The following is a 21,028-nucleotide window of genomic DNA, read 5'->3' as shown; positions in this document are numbered from 1 at the left end:
TGAAGACCAGAACTGTGAAGGACTTCAAAGGGGCGTGGGATAAACACTGTGGATCCATAAAGTCAAGAGGCCGCCAATGAAGAGTGGGTGACTCGCCAGAATGATGGCTACTGCCTGGAGACAATACCCTTAGTCAATAAACATACACATGGTTACTGTGACTCCAACATCACTCTAAGATTCAACAGCATGAGGAAATGTGGAAAAAAGGATTTGCACTCACAATGACGGGAGTAGCTGGCTTGTTACGGCGGTTACTACCCCAAACCAAATATCCAGATTACTACCTCCACCTTCCTCTATTCCTGATGCCTTTCAACTAGCTTGATCACTCCATTCTTATACTTCACTTTCAATGCATATCCAGCATAGTTCTCTGCTTCAACAGCAGGGGAAAAGAAAAACTGTTACTTCACACATCCAGCAGAGCTCTCTGCTTAAACGGCAGGGGAGAAGAAAAAAGGGTTCGCACTCACAAAGCGGGGAGTAGCTGGCTTGTTACGGCGGTTACTACCCCAAACCAAATGTACCTGATACTTCACTCTCGACGCATATCCAGCATGGCTCTCTACTTCAACGGCATCGGAGAAAGACTGATACATCACGAATTTCCAGCATAGCTCTCTGCTTCAACAGCAGGGGAAAAGAAAAACTGATACTTCACGCATATCCAGCATAACTTCAACGGCAGGGGAGAAGAAAAAAGGATTCACACTCACAAAGCGGGGAGTAGCTGGCTTGTCACGGCGGTTACTACCCCAAACCAAATGTGCCTGATACTTCACTTTCGATGCATATCCAGCATAGCTCTCTGCTTCAACAGCAGGGGAGAAGATAAACAACCAATAAGGGCTGTATAACATAATCTGGGTAAAAACAAATAAGCATGGGTGTAGCTTGCTTATTGCGGCGGTTACTACTCCTACTACCTCTAACTAATCAAGCTAGATATTTCACTTGGATGCAGCTCCTCCACCGCTCTCTACATTAATGGCGGGGGTGGAAGGGAATTAGAACCAAGAGCTAAGAGAAACAGATAAGTATGGGAGAAGAAATGAGGGAAGCTTGCTGGGCAGACTGGATGGGCCATTTGGTCTTCTTCTGCCGTCATTTCTATGTTTCTATGTTTCTATGTTTCTATGTTTCTATATCGCTACTCAGTAGGTGTTATGAAATCCTGCCCGCGGGTCCCCCCACGAGCAGGTACTGTTTACCCCATGCTGCATACTTCACCCGACGCGGCACGGACACCGCCGTCGGGCCCTTCAGCACGGCCGGAGCCGTGGTCTTGAATTGCTCTCGCGGCCCAGAGGCCGCCCTGGATGTTCGTCTTCACCGCGGCCAGAGCCACGGACTTTCAGCATTCTTTTTGCAGCACAGGAGCCGCCCCCGACGTCCTTGTCTTCTTCGCGGTGCGGAGGTCGCATCCCCGGGCTGGAGTAGCGGCTGGAGCCGCCCCCGGGGTCTCCTGCAGCAGCTGGAGCCGCTGCCGTCATCGGGCCTGCTCCACAGGCCCAGCCCTGCGTCTGCTCTGAAGACATCGGTGCAGGCCGCTGTCCGCGGTCCTGCACAGCTTGTTCCTGCTTCTCTCCTAGGCGCCAGCGTGCTCCTCTCTGCTGGATTTAAAGGGCCAGACACAGGAAGTGTGCTGGCCACGCCTAGGGAGTGGACTTCCTGCTCCAGCCCTATAAAGGGCTGCTCCGTCACTTCAGTCTTCGCCTTGCATCAGAGTTACTTCACTCTGGAGGCTCCTGCCTGCCAGAGCTCCGTCAGGTCTTCTTCGTGGAGCTCCTCTTCATTTTGTTTTGTCTCGTCATGTCAAGTCATGTTTGTGCCTGAAGTCCTCGTCCAGGTGTCCTGGTGTCTCGTCTTGATCTTCCGCTTCCTGATGTCCCAGCTTCCTTGGTGTTCTGCCCTTCTTGGTGTTTGCTTCAGCGCTCCTGAGCCTTCTGGTACCTGTCAGGCCATGCTCTCTCGGATGACGTCTTTCCTGAGCGTGGAGTAGCCTACAGGTGGACTGGTGTCCTGTGCTCCTGAGCCGTCATGTCCTGCCAGCCTTTGCGGAGCTCCGGATGACTTATGGCTCCGTCGTCGAAGTTCTGCCTCGGCTGGATTCTTCCCTGTGCTTGTCCCATTCTCAGCGTGGTCCATGACCAGCCTCCTCGGGCTGTGTAGGGCGCACAGTGGGACAGGGTGGTCCGCGACCAGTCCCGCGGGTGGACTGTGTAGGGCGCCCTGAGAGACAGTGCCAATGTCCTTCCGCCCAGCTTCTCGTCTCGTCTGGACTTCGTCAAGTTCCTCGTATCATCCTGGATGCCGTTGCATCAGTCTTGGTATCATGTCAACGTCTTGCTCCTGATGTCGTCGCATCGACCCTGGTCCGGGATGCCGTTGCATCGACCATTGGTCCGTAATGTCTTCGCATCAGCCTTGGTGTCATGTCCTCAACTACCTTGGTGTCATGTCTTGTTCCAGCCCTCGTCTCTGATGCCGTCCGCATCAGCCTTGGTGTCATGTCTTCGTCTGCGATGCCGTAGCATCGACCTTGGTGTCATGTCTTCGTGTCAAGGCCCATCTGCCCTCGACCTCAGGCCAGGCCTGCTGCTCCATGCCGATCCAAGCGGCAGGTCTGAAAGGGCTCGGAATGGTCGGAGGACCATTCACATTCCAACATCATCCTGTTGTTGGCCTTGGGAGCTTGCAGGCCTGGCAGAGGGTAAGACCGTCAGCTATGCTGGAATATGCCGTCAACTCTCGGTTCGGTCCTGGATCCGTCTGGGGTCGGGCTGAGGCCCAAGGGCACACTAAAACACCCCACTAAGTAACAGTAGGGCTGTCCTGGAGTTACCAGATGCCTGTGATAATGCCACATATAGAAGGTATCGCTGCTCAGTAGGGCTGTCCTGGAGTTATCAGATGCCTGGGATAATGCCACATATAGAAGGTATCGTTGCTCAGTAGGGCTGCCTTGGAGTCAGACAGTACTAATCTACTTTCTGGTCTTTTACTTCAAACTCCTTCTAGGATTCACTAATTAGCTCCATTAATTTAGAACAAATTTAACTAGAGGTAGAATTACTTTTTCTCATGAGCCTCTATGAGGTTGATATTCAGCGGGCCATGAGCGGAAAAGTTACTGAGGAAACTTTACTGGGATTTTAAGCAGGACTTAAGCCAGGTAAGTCCGCCACTGAACACATAATGATAAATACACAGAGAGTTATCCGGCTCTATTTAGGACAGCATTTTCTCCGATCAGACTTATTCAGCTAAGTTTATTCTGGCTAGTGTTGAATACTGGGGGCTAGCTGGATACATTTTAGCCATTCATTAAGAACACCACCCAACCTAGTTAAATTTTACCCTTTTAATGACTAATCCCAGGAACGTTTCACTGGTGAGAGGGGTGGGTAATTCAAATTGCGGGGTTAGGCCAGACAAATCCTTTTGAATATCTATTTTGAATTCTTAAAATGAGCACAGCAATAAATTGATTAGTCTCTAATGTGCCACCTGCCTCTTGTCATTTTTTCTCTTATTGTACGTCCTGGATATTCTCAGACTACTTTGCCTTGAGCATTCTTAATTTAAAGTGTGGTTTATAAAAAAAAAAAAAGTTAAGAGTAGCTAAAGATGTCTACGTATGACCCCTGATCACTGCAAAGCAAAATTGATCAGTGGAACAGACGAAATCCTGTGCATCCACCTTTTCACCTGTTTCTTTGAGAGGAATTTTCTGGATTTGAAAATGGAATATAAATATAACTTAAAATATATATATATATAAACACAGACACTCTCATATTTCTGATATTTTAATAAAAGTAACATGGCTGACAATAGAAAATCAGGAAAAAACTACTACAAGATAAATGTTGAATAAGCCGGCGAACAGTAAAGTTAATCGGATAGTCAGTGTTGGAAAACATACTTGTGCAGGATCTGCTGAATATCCTGGTAAAGTTACTCGAATATTCGGCATAGGACACGTGCTCACGCAGGATCTGCTAAATATCCTGGTAAAGTTACTCGAATATTCGTCCTAGGACACGTGCTCACACAGGCTCTGCTGAATATCCTGGTAAAGTTACTCGAATATTGGGCATAGGACACGTGCTCGCGCAGGCTGTGCTGAATATCCTGGTAAAGTTACTCGAATATTCGGCTTAGGATACGTGCTCACGCAGGCTCTGCTGAATATCCTGGTAAAGTTACTCGAATATTGGGCATAGGATACGTGCTCACGCAGGCTCTGCTGAATATCCTGGTAAAGTTACTCGAATATTGGGCTTAGGACACGTGCTCGCGCAGGATCTGCTGAATATCCTGGTAAAGTTACTGGAATATTGGGCATAGGACACGTGCTCGCGCAGGATCTGCTGAATATACTGGTAAAGTTACTCGAATATTCGGCTTAGGACACGTGCTCACGCAGGCTCTGCTGAATATCCTGGTAAAGTTACTCGAATATTCGGCTTAGGACACGTGCTCGCGCAGGATCTGCTGAATATCCTGTAAAGTTACTCGAATATTCGGCATAGGACACGTGCTCACGCAGGCTCTGCTGAATATCCTGGTAAAGTTACTCGAATATTCGGCTTAGGATACGTGCTCACGCAGGCTCTGCTGAATATCCTGGTAAAGTTACTCGAATATTGGGCATAGGACACGTGCTCGCGCAGGATCTGCTGAATATCCTGGTAAAGTTACTGGAATATTGGGCATAGGACACGTGCTCGCGCAGGATCTGCTGAATATCCTGGTAAAGTTACTCGAATATTCGGCTTAGGACACGTGCTCACGCAGGCTCTGCTGAATATCCTGGTAAAGTTACTCGAATATTCGGCTTAGGACACGTGCTCGCGCAGGATCTGCTGAATATCCTGTAAAGTTACTGGAATATTGGGCATAGGACACGTGCTCGCGCAGGATCTGCTGAATATCCTGGTAAAGTTACTCGAATATTCGGCTTAGGACACGTGCTCGCGCAGGATCCGCTGGATATCCTGGTAAAGTTACTCGAATATTGGGCTTAGGACACGTGCTCGCGCAGGATCTGCTGAATATCCTGGTAAAGTTACTGGAATATTGGGCATAGGACACGTGCTCGCGCAGGATCTGCTGAATATCCTGGTAAAGTTACTGGAATATTGGGCATAGGACACGTGCTCGCGCAGGCTCTGCTGAATATCCTGGTAAAGTTACTGGAATATTGGGCATAGGACACGTGCTCGCGCAGGCCCTGCTGAACATCCTGTAAAGTTACTGGAATATTGGGCATAGGACACGTGCTCGCGCAGGATCTGCTGAATATCCTGGTAAAGTTACTCGAATATTCGGCTTAGGACACGTGCTCGCGCAGGATCTGCTGAATATCCTGGTAAAGTTACTCGAATATTCGGCTTAGGACACGTGCTCACGCAGGCTCTGCTGAATATCCTGGTAAAGTTACTCGAATATTCGGCTTAGGACACGTGCTCGCGCAGGCCCTGCTGAACATCCTGTAAAGTTACTCGAATATTCGGCATAGGACGTGCTCGCACAGGATCTGCTGGATATCCTGGTAAGGTTACTCAGTTAAAGGAATATGGATGATTTTAGGACAGGTATGTTCTTAATCAGACTTTACTCCGCTACTCTGCTCTGTCCAGGCAGTGATGAGATTCAGCACTCCAGGAATGCCCCCAGCCATTCCTCTTTTTAGCTTGGAAAAATCTGTGGTAGCAATACGTTGCCAGCACAGAATTTAGCCAGGGAGCAGCGGGGAAAATTATAATCTCAGTTTTCTCTGGTGAACTGCAAAAGTTGGATGGGCAAACCTTTTGAATATCGATCTGTATATTTCTGTTTTTGGTATTTTGACGATGCTGCCAGAAAAAAATATTGACCAATACTTTTTTCTTGACCTGGTGGTTTCCTTTCCTCCTGCTCCTTTGTACTTCCAGCTAAGTTAGAACCAGAGCTGGGAACCAGCGCCAGGCTTTTTACCCAATATTATAGCTGGTCTCGCTTGGACATAAAATACGGGGACTGACGAAAGTGGTACAGGAGGAGATGCAGGGTATGCAGCAAGAGCAGGGGTTTTTTTTTTCCGTTTTATTTTTATTACTCATTTCATTTTTTTTGTTCATTTTAGTGCGCACTAAGAAAAAAAGTAATATGCACTAAAACAAAAATGAAAAAGACAAATACGCATCCCTACTGCATGCTGCACCACCACCCTGGATGGTGCCTCCCCATGCCGGAATTCAGTTTGTCCCTTTGGCAGCTCCCTCTCTTGCTCTACCATGGCCGATGATAGCTCTACTTCCTTACATGCCAACACCAGCTGCACTGATGCCGCAAAAGCAGATATATGCGTGTATGTGACCAGTTTAGAAAACGCAGATTACGCATGGATGCTTCACATGCGCATGTCTGTTAATTTTTATGCGCAGAATGTTTTGAAAATTCACCCCGTTATTTTAAGACCACGGTGGGAGATATAAAATTAAACCAAAATTCATTAGACTTGTTGGATGTTGTTTGCAGGGTAAAACAAAAGGAAATGGCCTTTCTGTTGGGCTGTCCCTTCAAATGCTGGCCAATTGGCCTTCCTGTATGGAGGTTGTGAAGGGATCCACATAAATATTACAACTGTACACCATGTTCACTTAATTGCATTCACTGTCAGTGCTGTATAATTAGCTTTCAGGGCCTGCAGACATTTCCTACTCATTCCCTAGGCATCTATAAGTTGTTGCACCTAATTGCATGCTTGGAAATCTTCATTACCATCCAATATATTAAAGGCTTTCTGAAGTCCCTTTTGTACATAGAGCCCTAGATTAATCTTCCTAAATATGCAATTCCCTCTCACCATCCCCAGCCCCCACCACAAAAAGAGAGAAGCAATTAGCATGATGTCACTGCTTGTTAGGCCTCTTTCAGAATAACTGGTTTCCCCCTCTGAGTCATGGTGAGCAAAACAGCCTTTGAGCATAGGGGAACACTTCTGTCTAGATGGGTCTGAGGGGGAGAGAGTGGGGTCTTTCTGGTTTTACACGCATCTCTTCAGACCTCTTCCCCCAAGCAAGCAGAGATCTGCTCCTGACTCGAGTAGAACCGTGATGGGTATCTTAGATGTAATTTAATCTATGCAGTGCAACCCATGTGTTTGGAATACTTAGAGGGTGGAAACACCTTAGTTAGGTAAAGAGTCCCCATCCCCTGCTGTAGTTAATAGTCACCCCTTGGGTTGGTAGATATTGGAAAGAAGGTAAAAAACGTCTTGTAGGAGAAGGAAGAGCTGTGCTATATAGGTCTAATGAAATTGCCTCAAATTTAAGTTTTCTTTAAAAAAAAACCAAAATTCTGCAAGGGAGTTCCCCCAAGGAAGGGGATAAACTCCAGTAGTGTGCCTGGAGGTTAAAGGAGCAGTTGAAATATTTCCTTGATGTGTCTCGGAGATACAGAATGTACCGCTCAAAATGAAAGGTCTGAAATCTGCTTTTTGGCTGCTTTCTTCTCTGGTGCCCATCGTAACGCGTCTGTCTTCTTCCTTGCCTCCTCTTCCAGTGAAATTCAGCGGCTGCAGCAGGTCCAGGAGGGTTTGGTACGAAACCAGCAACCTCGATTTCAAGGTGGGACCAGATGGCACGGTCTTCGCCGCTCGCAAGCTGCAGATCCCTTCGAAGCAAGCCACGTTCCTGGTGGCCGCATGGGACCACTGGACCCCCAACAAGTGGGAAACCACCGTCAGGTTACTGGTGGACGAGAAGGCGACCGAGCACAGCAAACGCAAGGTAAATGATGTGCTGCAGTGGTTCCTCACTCAGCTACCTGCCTTTCCATTCATCTCCGAATTATGGAACTGTGACTAATTTAGGGATGGGCTTTCGTTTCATTTTGTGGCGAAAATATGAAAGAAAACGAACAGGATTTTGCTCGTTTCTTTCATTTTGTTTGCCAAAGCGGCCGTCAGCCTCAACTTCCCCACGCCTGATAAAAAGAAGCACTGACACCAGAAAAAAGTAAAAAATTAAAGCCCTCAAGCCCCAGATCAATCTTATCCCTTTCATGGGTCTTAAGGAATACAAATGGGGCATTAGCAAAGTCCAGGAGCTCCTGCCCTGCCGGATTGGTATTTAAAAATGGAGCTGGCCTTCGGGCTAGCTCAGGACCTGGCAGGACAGGAGTGTCTGCTCCATTTGTTTATATAAAATTTCTAAACCCGCCTTCCAATGTACAGTTTGGCTTTCTTAAGACCCACAGATGGGATAAGAGGGATCCAGAGCAGGTGGGGGAGGGGGGGCTTTATTTTTAAAAGTTGTGTAGCACCAGAGATGATTTTTTTTTTTTTTCAGCAGAGGAGCAGAGACTCTGTCCTCTTCTTTTTATTTTAAACTGAAAAAAAAATAAAAAATATGTAAGTGCACAGCTCAGTGAATATTGTTTTTTTAATGTTTTCAAAGCCAAGTTAAAGAGGGAAGTGTGCAGAGGCTGTTTAAAATGATTTTTCCCATTCATGATCGATCGTCAACCAGAGCTCCTAATTATGGGAATTATTATTCTTAATTTTTTTTTTTTTTTAAACCGTACTGCAGTTTCATCCCAGCAGGCTCCTTGGCCTGAAATGAATGTATGTATGTATGTATGTATGTATGTATTTATTTATTTATTTATTTATTTAATATACCGACATTCAATCGAGATATCACATCGATTTCCAGGTAACTAAAAGAATAGGGCGAGATCAGCCCTATTTTACATTATAACATGATAACAATTATAACAGAACAGAAATACATGGAACAATAAATTATAGCATATAACATATGTACATTATGACTAGTTGATAAAAATAATTTAGGTATAAGGGTTGAAGGGAGGGAGGAAAGGGAAGGGAAGGGTGGGAGGGAGGGAGTGTCAGGGAGGGATGAAAGGAGGGAGAGATGCCTGCGTAGGGGGTGTGGTGTGATGCGTTCGGTCAGGTTAAGGGTCAGGTGGGAAGGCTTTTAAAAACAGCCATGTTTTGAGGTGTTTTTTAAAGACTTGCAATGAGGATTCATTTCTGAGACGGGTGGGGAGGGAGTTCCATAGGGTCGGGCCCGCTATTGTTATGGCTCGTTTGCGGGTTGCGTTGAGGTGTGCAGTTTTGAGATTGGGGACGGCTAGAAGGCCAGTGTTGGTGGATCTGAGAGTTCTTTGTGTTGGGGTATGGATGTATTGCGTTGTTTAGCCAGTTCATTTTGTTGTTGTTTATTTTTTTGTGCATGAGGGTGAGGGTTTTATATTGGATTCTTTGTGTGATGGGTAGCCAGTGGAGTTCTTTGAGAGTGGGTGTGATGTGGGAGGATTTTTTGTTATTAGTGATGATTCTGGCGGCGGCATTTTGTAGAACTTGGAGGGGTTTGATGTGGATTTCTGGTAGGCCGAGGAGAAGGGAGTTGCAGTAGTCGAGTTTTGAGAAAATAATTGATTGAAGGACTGTTCGGAAATCGTGCGCTTGGAGAAGGGGTTTGAGTTTTTTCAGTGTTTGAAGCTTGACGAATCCATCCTTAATTGTGTTGGAGATGTGTCATTTAAAGTTGAGTTGGCTGTCGATTGTTACGCCTAGGTTTCTTGTGGATGGTGTGAGTGAGATTTGTGAGATGTTTGGTACCCCCGGGTTGTTTGAGCTTCCTGGGTAGCTTGAGGGGGTGCACTTGAGGGGAGAAGAGGGACGGTCATCGTGGATGTGAAGGATTTCTGTTTTGGCTTGGTTGAGGCAGAGAGATAGTTGAGATAGCAGGTGGGATAATTTTGAGCTGAGTTTGTTCCATTTTTCCATGGTGAGTTGAATGGACTTGTTTATGGGGAGTAATATTTGTATGTCGTCTGCATAGACGAAGTAGGTGAGGTTTGCATCTGAGAGGTATTTGCATAGTGGGAGGAGGTAAATGTTGAAGAGGGTTGAGGATAGGGAAGAACCTTGTGGGACACCATGTGTGAGGGGCACTTGTGAGGATTCGGATAAGTTTGTCTTGACTATGTAGGATCTGTTTGAGAGGTAGGATTTGAACCATTTGATTGTAGTGTCTTGTAGACCAATTTCTTTAAGTCTGGTGAGGAGTGTTCTGTGATTGATGGTGTCAAAGGCAGCTGATATATCAAGAAGTATCAGGAGGAACGATTTGCCTTTGTCGCGGCCTCTGAGGATGGTATCGGTGAGAGAGAGGAGGAGGGTTTCGGTGCAGAAAAATTTTCTGAAACCATGCTGTGCTGGCTGGAGAACATTATAGGTTTCAAGGTGATCTGTAAGTTGATTGTTGACTGTTTTTTCGATGATTTTTGCTAAGAATGGGAGGTTAGAGACTGGTCTGTAGTTTGCTGGGTCTGATTTGTCGAGTTGAGGTTTTTTGATGATTGGTTTGATGATGGCGTTTTTGAGTTTTTCTGGGAAGATTCCTTGTTCGAGGGATAAGTTGATGATGAAGGTTATTGGTTTGACAATAATCTCTCTGATGAGTTTTAGGGTTTTGATGGGGATGGGGTCTAAGGGGTGGGATGCGGGGTTGGGTTTTTTGATGATGGGTTCAATTTCTGTAGATGCAACGGGTGTGAATTGAGACCATGTGTGGATAGGAGGAGGGATGTCCGTTGAGTCGTTGTGAGTTTGGGGAATCTTGGCAATGATGTTGTCAACTTTGCCCTTGAAGAATTGTGCTAGTTTTTCACTGGAGATGTTGCTGGAGTTTGGTGTTGTGTCATTTTGGATAGGGTTGGTTAGGTCTTTGACATAGGCGAAGAGGGTCCTCGGGTTAAATTGGTAATCATGAATTCTTGTTGTGTAGAAATTGCGCTTTGCTGTGTTGAGGTCAGTTGTATAGTTGTGTAGTAGCGTTCTGTATTTGTCTTTCAGGTTTGGGGTAGGGGTTCGTCTCCACTGTTTTTCGGTTTGTCTCAGTGTACGCTTTGAGGTTTTCAGTTCTGGGGTGTACCATGGAGCTTTTTGCTTTCCATGCAGTATCTAAGTGTTGTTATAACATGGAACAATATATTTTATTAAACATTTGATATTCATGAGCATTACAAGGAGAATGACATCAGTCCTTCATGGTTAAGAGGTGCACAGAGTCCTAGTACAGAGGTGTAGGCGGTCTCATAAGAGACCAAAACGAACAAAGCATGAAGACTTGGCACTGGATGTTCAAAGCAATTTTCCCATAGACAACAAATGGGAAAATCCCTTTTTCTACATCTGGTCGTTAGTGGTTCCCCATGAGGCCTCATTCCCTCTTGAAAGAAAAAGGAAAGCAGGCCTGGGAACACTTGGGATCCTCATATTTTTCACTCTTATCTCTGTTTCTTCCTATGTACTGTTGCATTCCCCGGAACGTTGCACTGTACTTTCTCAGTAGATAGATGGAAGACAGTCGGGTGATCTGCCATGGCCACCCCGGGTCAGCTCCTGGAAGCTATGAATGTCATAAATGTATATTCCTATTGCAGCTGAATCCTCACCTTGCTTAATGAGCACTGTCCTTCTGTCCCCAACAGCCATGGTTTCTTAACCTCTGACCTAGTAAGATATAATTAGGGCTTCTGATTTTAGGTTCTAACAGATGAACCCCAATAAAACACCCCAATGCGAAAAAAATAACATGTCTTTGTTCGATAAAAACACCACTTCCCTTAGTAACTCTGGCACCCTCCCTTTGCTTACCCTGAGCCTTCCCCAACAATGGTATCTGTGCCCTGAGATCATCAGTAAACACTGATTTTTCATACTCCCAAAGAACCTGCAGTTAGCCAGCAAATAAACTCCTGAATTTACAATTTATAAACACCTAACATGAGAAGCCCTGAATATAATTTATATGACTCGCACCTAGTGGCCACCAACTGGCCAGTTGCGACCCATCCTAGGGTCTGCTGGGTGGTCAGTACACATAGATGGGGAGGGAGTCGGAGGAGGGTGGAAGCCAGAGAGAGACACTAGGGTAAAGGGTTCCCCAGCCAGTCAGAAGAAAGTTTCATGAGAGCTCCTGTTTCCCTCTACAAAACCAAGAGATTAAATGGTCTAGTGCTTAACTTAAGTCTGTGGGGATGATTAGAATTGTCAAAATGATTTGGTATCAGATAGGTCTCCTTAGGTGTCATGCATTATCTTTTTGTTCCTTGGAAATGATGAAAATAATAAGAGTTTTTATATTTTTTTTGGGAGGGGGGGATAGCAGTCCAAGCAGTGATTGGCTGTGAAGGAACTGTTCACATACCCTTGCGGGGATCCTGATAGCAGCTCAATTAGAGAATGCAAACAAGGTCATATTTTTCCCATAGGAGACTTGCTCTACCATGGAGGATTCTGTGAGGGGTTCCAGCAGTGCTATAAATACTGATGACAAAATGTTCTTTCAAGGCTCAGATCAAAACTATCCATTGTAGCACTTGAAAGTGTCAATGTGACCTCTGGGTGCAATTGCTGAAAAAAGAGGATTGTTGATTAAAATAATACTATGTCCCCATAGCTCGCATCGGCAGTCATGAAAGCTAAGCTGATCTGCAATAATATTCCAGTATAAAACTCAGCCAGCTCATGAGCTTCTCTTTAGTATGCCACACACTTTTTTTCACTTTAAGAAAGTTGTGCATTGCCTTACATAGAAAATAGGAAGATGTATAGTATCATTCGGGATAAAACTTGCTAAACTAAGTGCTTGTGCAAAATTGCCAATTATCAGCATAAAAACTTGCTATTTTTCATTTATCTCGCTATGTTTCATCTGGCTGCTGTCTCCCACTCCCAAGTTTCCATCTCAGTTAGAACCTGTCCCAGTCGGGAGTACAGCACCACGGGGCCGATGCAATATCGGGCGCTGAGCTCACACGGTTGGACATGGGTTTTGGACACGCTAGACATAGGCCCAATGCAATATCAGGATTAGCGGTTCCAAAACGCGTGCCCATACTGCACGTAAATAATAGAGCTCATTACATGGAAATGCCATATTGATGAGGCTATTAGCTAGTACCCCCGATATTAAAAGAAAAAAAAAATCACGCTTGACGCGCACATTTTAACCCTCAAAAATTAAGGCCAGCCCGGAGCTGATGTTAGGCACACCAAGCCATGCTGAGAAAATAAAAAACATAAAGCTTTTCTGTAGTTCTCCCTACTTAATCTTGTTGTGATTCTTAGCAAGAGGAACCACAGAAATCTGCAACATGAAAAAAGAAATCTTGACAGCGGTAGGGTTAAGAAAAGGGTAGCTCAATTTTCGAGCGCCCATTTTCCTAACCCCAGAAAATTGCGCATGGCTTGATACCATGGACTCACTAAGGACGTGTAGTTTCTCCTAGGACAAGCAGGATGGTAGTCCTCACAGATGGGTGTCATCAGCAGATGGAGCCCAGCACGGAAAACTTTTGTCAAAGTTTCTAGAACTGTGACTGGCACACTGAGCATGCCCAGCCTGCCACTAGCCACACAGGGTCCCTCTTCAGTCTCTTTTTTTCTGCGAAGAAGTTGCCTCGTGGTAGTGGAGCTCTGGTCTTAGCTCATCCTTTTCAAAGTATTTTCCTGGTCATTTTCGATGATCTTGGTGCCGGGTCCCTCTTCTTCGGTCAGTGCCATTCGGCATGCGGTAGGTATTTAAATTTTCCCTTCATGCGGTCGATTCCTGGCAAGTCGCCTCTCGATGACCGACAGCCTTCGACCCCTTGCTGACCATTTTTCATGATGTCGTCTGTTTTTCGCCGATGTCCCCAGTCCTGCGGCCCATGTCCATTATTGATCCGCATGAGGTCTGAATTCTCTGTTTGGGGGTGTTGCATGATGTCCGAGGGTGCAATCTGTGTTACCAGATGACCCCCCCCCCCCAAAGTCCGTCATGCCTGGCTGGATACGATGGAAAAGCTTTTTGCCAGAAAGTCTGATCCATCTACTCCGGCATTGGGGGCATCTGCACCTAGAGGCCAAGGGGAGCCGTTAGATATGCTGTCCCTCTCTACCTCTCTGCAGGTCCCTCTCATGAGAGAGGAACTGGTGATATGCCACCTCGGTGTCGTTGCACTCAAGGACATCAGGATCTTCACCTTCCTCGACTCCAGGGAAAGACCGGGCTGAGCACCAAGGGAAGTCCCTCAAGCATCATCACCGGTCTCTGTCAACGCATGGCTCCGGGACCGGTGCGGCATCAGCAACTGACGTGCCACCACTGAAGCGATCCTAAGAGGAAGAGGCACTGTCCTCTATCAGACCCGGGAGTTCAAGGCGTTCCCCATTGGTTGCAGTGCTGGGTACCAAGCCTCCTCGGGGCTCTGGTGACTCCTTCATCCGTCTTAACTACAGTAGATTTTCAGGAGGAGTTGAACTGCAGGGTTCAGCAGGCGGTGCTCCAAGCCCTGAGGGGTAGTGAGCTGCTGTCGGCACCGGTTCCCATGCCGGTGCCAGAGCCTGCACCGTCTCTCTTGGTGCCCCTGCTAGAGCATCTAGACGTCCTTCTGGATGTATGTCTATACAGCCGGTGCCCGGGGTACCATCTGTTCCCCAGCGGCCACCTATGCCCCCCCTCCGGAGCGATTCCCATTATCAAGTCCAAGGAGGAGGAAGAATCTGTGCAGCTGATGGTGCCCTCGAGGCCCTTAGTGCCGTGGCCAGGGCTCCCCAATTCAGTTCCTGGAGCATCAGGGATCTTGGTGTCGTCGATGCCCTCAGGGCTGTCGATGCCCTCATTGCCATCGATGCTTTCGGGACTGTCGATGCCCACAGTGCCCTCTTCCAAAACTGAGAGGCTTGGGCAGGGACCCTCCAAACTGTTCCCCGTGGGACCTTAGCGAGGAGGAGCTCCCATATGATCCCTGGGAAGATGACACAGTCTTTCTTGGAGCCAGCCCGGCGCCACTAGATATACAAACCGTGCAATTGCACAGGGCAGCACACCCTGTGGGGCAGTGTCGGGAGCAGGGAGACGCCTGTGTTGCCGCCAGTGGACTCGAATCCACCAGCGGCAGAAGGAGGCTTGTGGTGCCATCGGTGGACCCGATCCCACCAACAGCAGAAACCCATGGTGCCACCAGTGGATCTGATCCCACCAGTGGCAGAAGCAGGAAGCCACAGCAGAGGAAGCCCATCCTTCAGCTCCTACTCTGGTGCTAACCCCACAGTATTGAAGACTCGCAGTGCTAGAATTTCCTATATTCTAGCGAGATGAGAATACAGGAAGTACTAGCACTGAAAGTGCTGAATGATCGCAGTGCTAGCACAGGAAGAGGAGCTGCAGAATGGCTTTTCTCCACAAAGGAACAGGCTGGCAGCAGAGGAGGAATGACCCATGGACCCCGACTGCCTGGTCTGTATGTGTGTGTGTGTGAATAGGAGGCTGCCTGGGATGAGTGGGTGTGTGTATGGGAGGCTGCCTGGGATGAGTGTGTGTGTGTATGGGAGGCTGCCTGTGATGAATGCAAGTGTGTATGGGAGGCTGCCTGGGATGGGTGGGTGGGTGTGAGTGTGTATGGGAAGTTGCCTGTGATAAGTGTGTGTGTGTGTATGGGAGGCTGCCTGGGATGAATGTGTGTGTGTATGGGAGGCTGCCTGTGATGAGTGTGTGTGTGTATTGGGAGGCTGCCTGGGATGAGTGTGTGTGTGTATGAGAGGCTGCCTGTGATGAATGCATGTGTGTATGGGAGGCTGCCTGGGATGGGTGAGTGGGTGTGAGTGTGTATGGGAAGTTGCCTGTGATAAGTGTGTGTGTGTGTATGGGAGGCTGCCTGGGATGAATGTGTGTGTGTATGGGAGGCTGCCTGTGATGGGTGCCTCTGTGTGTGTGTGTATGGGAGGCTGCCTGGGATGGGTGAGTGGGTGTGAGTGTGTATGGGAAGTTGCCTGTGATAAGTGTGTGTGTGTGTATGGGAGGCTGCCTGGGATGAATGTGTGTGTGTATAGGAGGATGCCTGTGATGGGTGTGTGTGTGTGTGTGAGAGGCTGCCTGTGATGGGTGTGTATGGGAGGCTGCCTGGGATGAATGTGTGTGTGTATAGGAGGATGCCTGTGATGGGTGTGTGTGTGTGTGTGAGAGGCTGCCTGTGATGGGTGTGTATGGGAGGCTGCCTGGGATGAATGTGTGTGTGTATAGGAGGATGCCTGTGATGGGTGTGTGTGTGTGTGTGAGAGGCTGCCTGTGATGGGTGTGTATGGGAGGCTGCCTGGGATGAATGTGTGTGTGTGTAGGAGGATGCCTGGGATGGGTGCCTGTGTGTGTGAGAGGCTGCCTGTGATGGGTGTGTATGGGAGGCTGCCTGGGATGAATGTGTGTGTGTATAGGAGGATGCCTGGGATGGGTGCCTGTGTGTATGGGAGGCTGCCTGGGATGAATGTGTGTGTGTATAGGAGGATGCCTGTGATGGGTGTGTGTGTGTGTGTGAGAGGCTGCCTGTGATGGGTGTGTATGGGAGGCTGCCTGGGATGAATGTGTGTGTGTATAGGAGGATGCCTGTGATGGGTGTGTGTGTGTGTGTGAGAGGCTGCCTGTGATGGGTGTGTATGGGAGGCTGCCTGGGATGAATGTGTGTGTGTATAGGAGGATGCCTGTGATGGGTGTGTGTGTGTGTGTGAAAGGCTGCCTGTGATGGGTGTGTATGGGAGGCTGCCTGGGATGAATGTGTGTGTGTATAGGAGGATGCCTGGGATGGGTGCCTGTGTGTGTGAGAGGCTGCCTGTGATGGGTGTGTATGGGAGGCTGCCTGGGATGAATGTGTGTGTGTATAGGAGGATGCCTGTGATGGGTGTGTGTGTGTGTGTGAGAGGCTGCCTGTGATGGGTGTGTATGGGAGGCTGCCTGGGATGAATGTGTGTGTGTATAGGAGGATGCCTGTGATGGGTGTGTGTGTGTGTGTGAGAGGCTGCCTGTGATGGGTGTGTATGGGAGGCTGCCTGGGATGAATGTGTGTGTGTATAGGAGGATGCCTGGGATGGGTGTGTGTGTGTGTGTGAGAGGCTGCCTGTGATGGGTGTGTATGGGAGGCTGCCTGGGATGAATGTGTGTGTGTATAGGAGGATGCCTGGGATGGGTGCCTGTGTGTATGGGAGGCTGCCTGGGATGAATGTGTGTGTGTATAGGAGGATGCCTGTGATGGGTGTGTGTGTGTGTGTGAGAGGCTGCCTGTGATGGGTGTGTATGGGAGGCTGCCTGGGATGAATGTGTGTGTGTATAGGAGGATGCCTGTGATGGGTGTGTGTGTGTGTGTGAGAGGCTGCCTGTGATGGGTGTGTATGGGAGGCTGCCTGGGATGAATGTGTGTGTGTATAGGAGGATGCCTGTGATGGGTGTGTGTGTGTGTGTGAGAGGCTGCCTGTGATGGGTGTGTATGGGAGGCTGCCTGGGATGAATGTGTGTGTGTATAGGAGGATGCCTGTGATGGGTGTGTGTGTGTGTGTGAGAGGCTGCCTGTGATGGGTGTGTATGGGAGGCTGCCTGGGATGAATGTGTGTGTGTATAGGAGGATGCCTGGGATGGGTGCCTGTGTGTGTGAGAGGCTGCCTGTGATGGGTGTGTATGGGAGGCTGCCTGGGATGAATGTGTGTGTGTATAGGAGGATGCCTGGGATGGGTGCCTGTGTGTGTGAGAGGCTGCCTGTGATGGGTGTGTATGGGAGGCTGCCTGGGATGAATGTGTGTGTGTATAGGAGGATGCCTGGGATGGGTGTGTGTGTGTGTGAGAGGCTGCCTGTGATGGGTGTGTATGGGAGGCTGCCTGGGATGAATGTGTGTGTGTATAGGAGGATGCCTGGGATGGGTGCCTGTGTGTGTGAGAGGCTGCCTGTGATGGGTGTGTATGGGAGGCTGCCTGGGATGAATGTGTGTGTGTATAGGAGGATGCCTGTGATGGGTGTGTGTGTGTGTGTGAGAGGCTGCCTGTGATGGGTGTGTATGGGAGGCTGCCTGGGATGAATGTGTGTGTGTATAGGAGGATGCCTGGGATGGGTGCCTGTGTGTGTGAGAGGCTGCCTGTGATGGGTGTGTATGGGAGGCTGCCTGGGATGAATGTGTGTGTGTATAGGAGGATGCCTGGGATGGGTGCCTGTGTGTGTGAGAGGCTGCCTGTGATGGGTGTGTATGGGGAGGCTGCCTGGGATGAATGTGTGTGTGTATAGGAGGATGCCTGGGATGGGTGCCTGTGTGTGTGAGAGGCTGCCTGTGATGGGTGTGTATGGGAGGCTGCCTGGGATGAATGTGTGTGTGTATAGGAGGATGCCTGGGATGGGTGCCTGTGTGTGTGAGAGGCTGCCTGTGATGGGTGTGTATGGGAGGCTGCCTGGGATGAATGTGTGTGTGTATGGGAGGCTGCCTGGGATGAACACGTGTGTGTATAGGAGGATGCCTGTGATGGGTGTGTGTGTGTGTGTGTGTGTGTGAGAGGCTGCCTGTGATGGGTGTATGGAAGGCTGCCTGGGATGAACACGTGTGTGTATAGGAGGATGCCTGTGATGGGTGTGTGTGTGTGTGTGAGAGGCTGCCTGTGATGGGTGTATGGAAGGCTGCCTGGGATGAACACGTGTGTGTATAGGAGGATGCCTGTGATGGGTGTGTGTGTGTGTGTGTGTATGAGAGGCTGCCTTGATTGGGTGTGTGTGTGTGTGTGTGTGTGAGAAGGGGTACCTGCCTGGGGTGTGTGCGTGTAAATGGGAGCTTGTCTTGGGGAGGGGGGTGAGAGAGAGAGAGAATGGGGGGGGGGGGGTGCAGGTGGATTCCAACCTGCCAGCAGCTAAAATGAAGATGAGGGCCTGGTAGTGCTGGTAGTGCTGGTAGTGCTGGTAGGATCCCAACCAAAGAAAAGCTGGAGACACCTGTAGGTTTGTCTGAGAGGGAGTGTGTGTGTGTATATGAGCTTGTGTGTGTGTGTACATAAGAAAAGGAGGAGAAAGTTTGTGCATCCCACTCCCACTGCTCCACGACAATCCCAGGGTGACTGGAAATCAAAGGTTCCCAGGTATGGAGAGTGTAAATTTTAAAAATCCTTTTTGGTTTTATTTTTCAGCTGTTATTTGTCGTGTCTACTGTTTTGAAATATTTTATTGGTGTTTGGAACATTTAAAAAAAATGTGTATATGAGTTTTTAATTATTTGATCTTGTATTCATCAGCTTTTTTTGAAATATTATTAATAGCATGTTTTTTTGGGGCGGGATAGTGGTGTAGCTCTGCACTGCTGTTCCCTACTTGTTTCTTTGCAAGTTTTCTTCTGGGAGACTTATGCCTCCTTAGCAGGACGGGTGAGGGGTTTTCCCTCTGAACCTTCCCAACTTACCGGACAGCAGCTTATCACCAGCCTCACCTCTGCATCGATAGCGCTTCAGGGAACTGAGGATCCCGATGTGCCTTGCCACGAGGCAGTGCAGCAGACGCCGACGGGGACGTTTCCCTGATTCCGTTGGACGAGCGTCTACCATGTGAGTCATCATCCAGCACCGCGGCAATGACCTGCGACGTGGCTGGAGCAGCCTCTGCAGGAGGGGTTGGAAGTTTGACTGCTCCTGGGCGTTCTGATTCATCTCGCCCCGCTGAGGTGTTTCATCTGGAATTCCTTCTTTCTCTCCTTTGGCGTCTTTGGAGATGGGCAGCCTGGAGGAAGGTTTGGTTGGTGCTTCGGCAGCGGCGTCCTTGGTGAGCCAGACTATTCCTCCTATTTCTTCTTTATCGATCCCTTCCCGACCGGCTATAGTAACAGTAGATTCCCTTTGGGAAAATAAGGTCTGGATTTGGAAGTTCATCTCATGAAGGTCAACTTGTGGCCATGAACTCTAAAGTTTCAGATATTGAGGATAATTTGAAACAGATTCAAGCTTTTAAAGTGGCCACAGTTAAGGACCGCAACTCTCTTTCTAAAAGGATTGAACATCTTGAAAATCAATCTAGGAATTTAAATTTGAGGCTACATGATTTTCCGAAGGTTATGGGGGACATTTCCGGATTTAACCTTGAGGAATTATTTCCTGCAAGTTTTGGGTTTTTCAAATGGCTCTTGACTTTTGTTTTTCTCTAATAATACATCTGCTAGTCCTAATTCTGTTACTCTTGAGTTATCTAATTTCCTGGAAAATTCTGATGTCAAAGTTAGACAGCATAGAACATTTGTTTCCTTTTATTCTTTTCAGGATTTAAGTAAGGTAATGCAAAGGTATTTTAGGAGTATAAATTCCCTATTTCATGATCAGTCAATTAGAATTTTCCCCAGTTTGGCCCTTGTAACTCAAATTCGCCATTGGAAATTTCTTTCATTATGCCAAGAGGCAATTGCATTGGTTGCTCCTTTAGATTGCGCTACCCATGTAAATGTGTCATTAATTTTAAAAATGAGTGCTTCATATTTTTTCCCTGACCAACTTAGAGTTTTTGGAATCAAGGAAATCCTTGACACCTTCTCTTGTATCCTCCTCACAGGACATTAGAATTTGCTATCAGATTTATGTTAAGCCTGTTTACTTATGTTAAGCTCCTAAATACTCCCTGTATTTTCTGTCTCTCTCCTTACACTGAAATTTTGAAATTTGGTGATTGTATGTGTGTTTCTCATAATTATTTCTATTTTTGATGTTTTGTAATTGCTCCTATATCTCTAATAGTAGAGTATTTTTGATTTGTTATAATATTTTTGAAAATCTATAAATAAATATATAAAAAATTTGTATGTTTTTAGTATTATGATTATGTATTTATTTTATTTCTTTATTTTATTGTTTGATGTTTGAGGAATGGTGATGGTTCTGTTTTTTCATTCTTGCACTGCATAGAGGGTCTGGCTTCTTGTGGTTTCCAGTTCAGTTTTTGTTTGCACGTTTGCATTTTCTGCTTTATGGTTGCTCTATTCTGTATTTGGTGAGGGTCTCTTTATGTTCTGCATGTGTGACTGAGGTGAGGTATTTTCCTATTAGGAAGTTTATTTGGGCTTTCAGAGGGTGAAGCCCACACCCAACACACATCACAATAGGCCAAATACAATACAGGTTCCAAGTGTCTTTTTTGCAGGGATTTCTAGTTGGCATCACAAATATAAGTTTCTAGTTGGCAT

At 47.5% G+C, this 21,028-nt stretch overlaps 1 protein-coding gene across 2 annotated transcripts in view; it reads left to right on the top strand.

Annotated features, from left to right (window-relative positions):
• Nucleotides 1-21,028, top strand: part of CDH4 (cadherin 4) — a 1,019,548-nt gene that overhangs the window by 590,500 nt on the left and 408,020 nt on the right. For both annotated transcript variants that reach the window (XM_029611832.1, XM_029611831.1), the window contains exon 3: nt 7,558-7,784. In XM_029611832.1, the coding sequence (XP_029467692.1) occupies nt 7,558-7,784 (227 nt within the window). The remainder of the gene's footprint in view (nt 1-7,557; nt 7,785-21,028) is intronic.

Source organism: Rhinatrema bivittatum, chromosome 8, assembly GCF_901001135.1.
Source record: "Rhinatrema bivittatum chromosome 8, aRhiBiv1.1, whole genome shotgun sequence".
Lineage (NCBI taxonomy): Eukaryota > Metazoa > Chordata > Amphibia > Gymnophiona > Rhinatrematidae > Rhinatrema > Rhinatrema bivittatum.
Note: the sequence above shows the minus strand (reverse complement) of the source record. Positions and strands in the feature narration are given on the sequence as shown.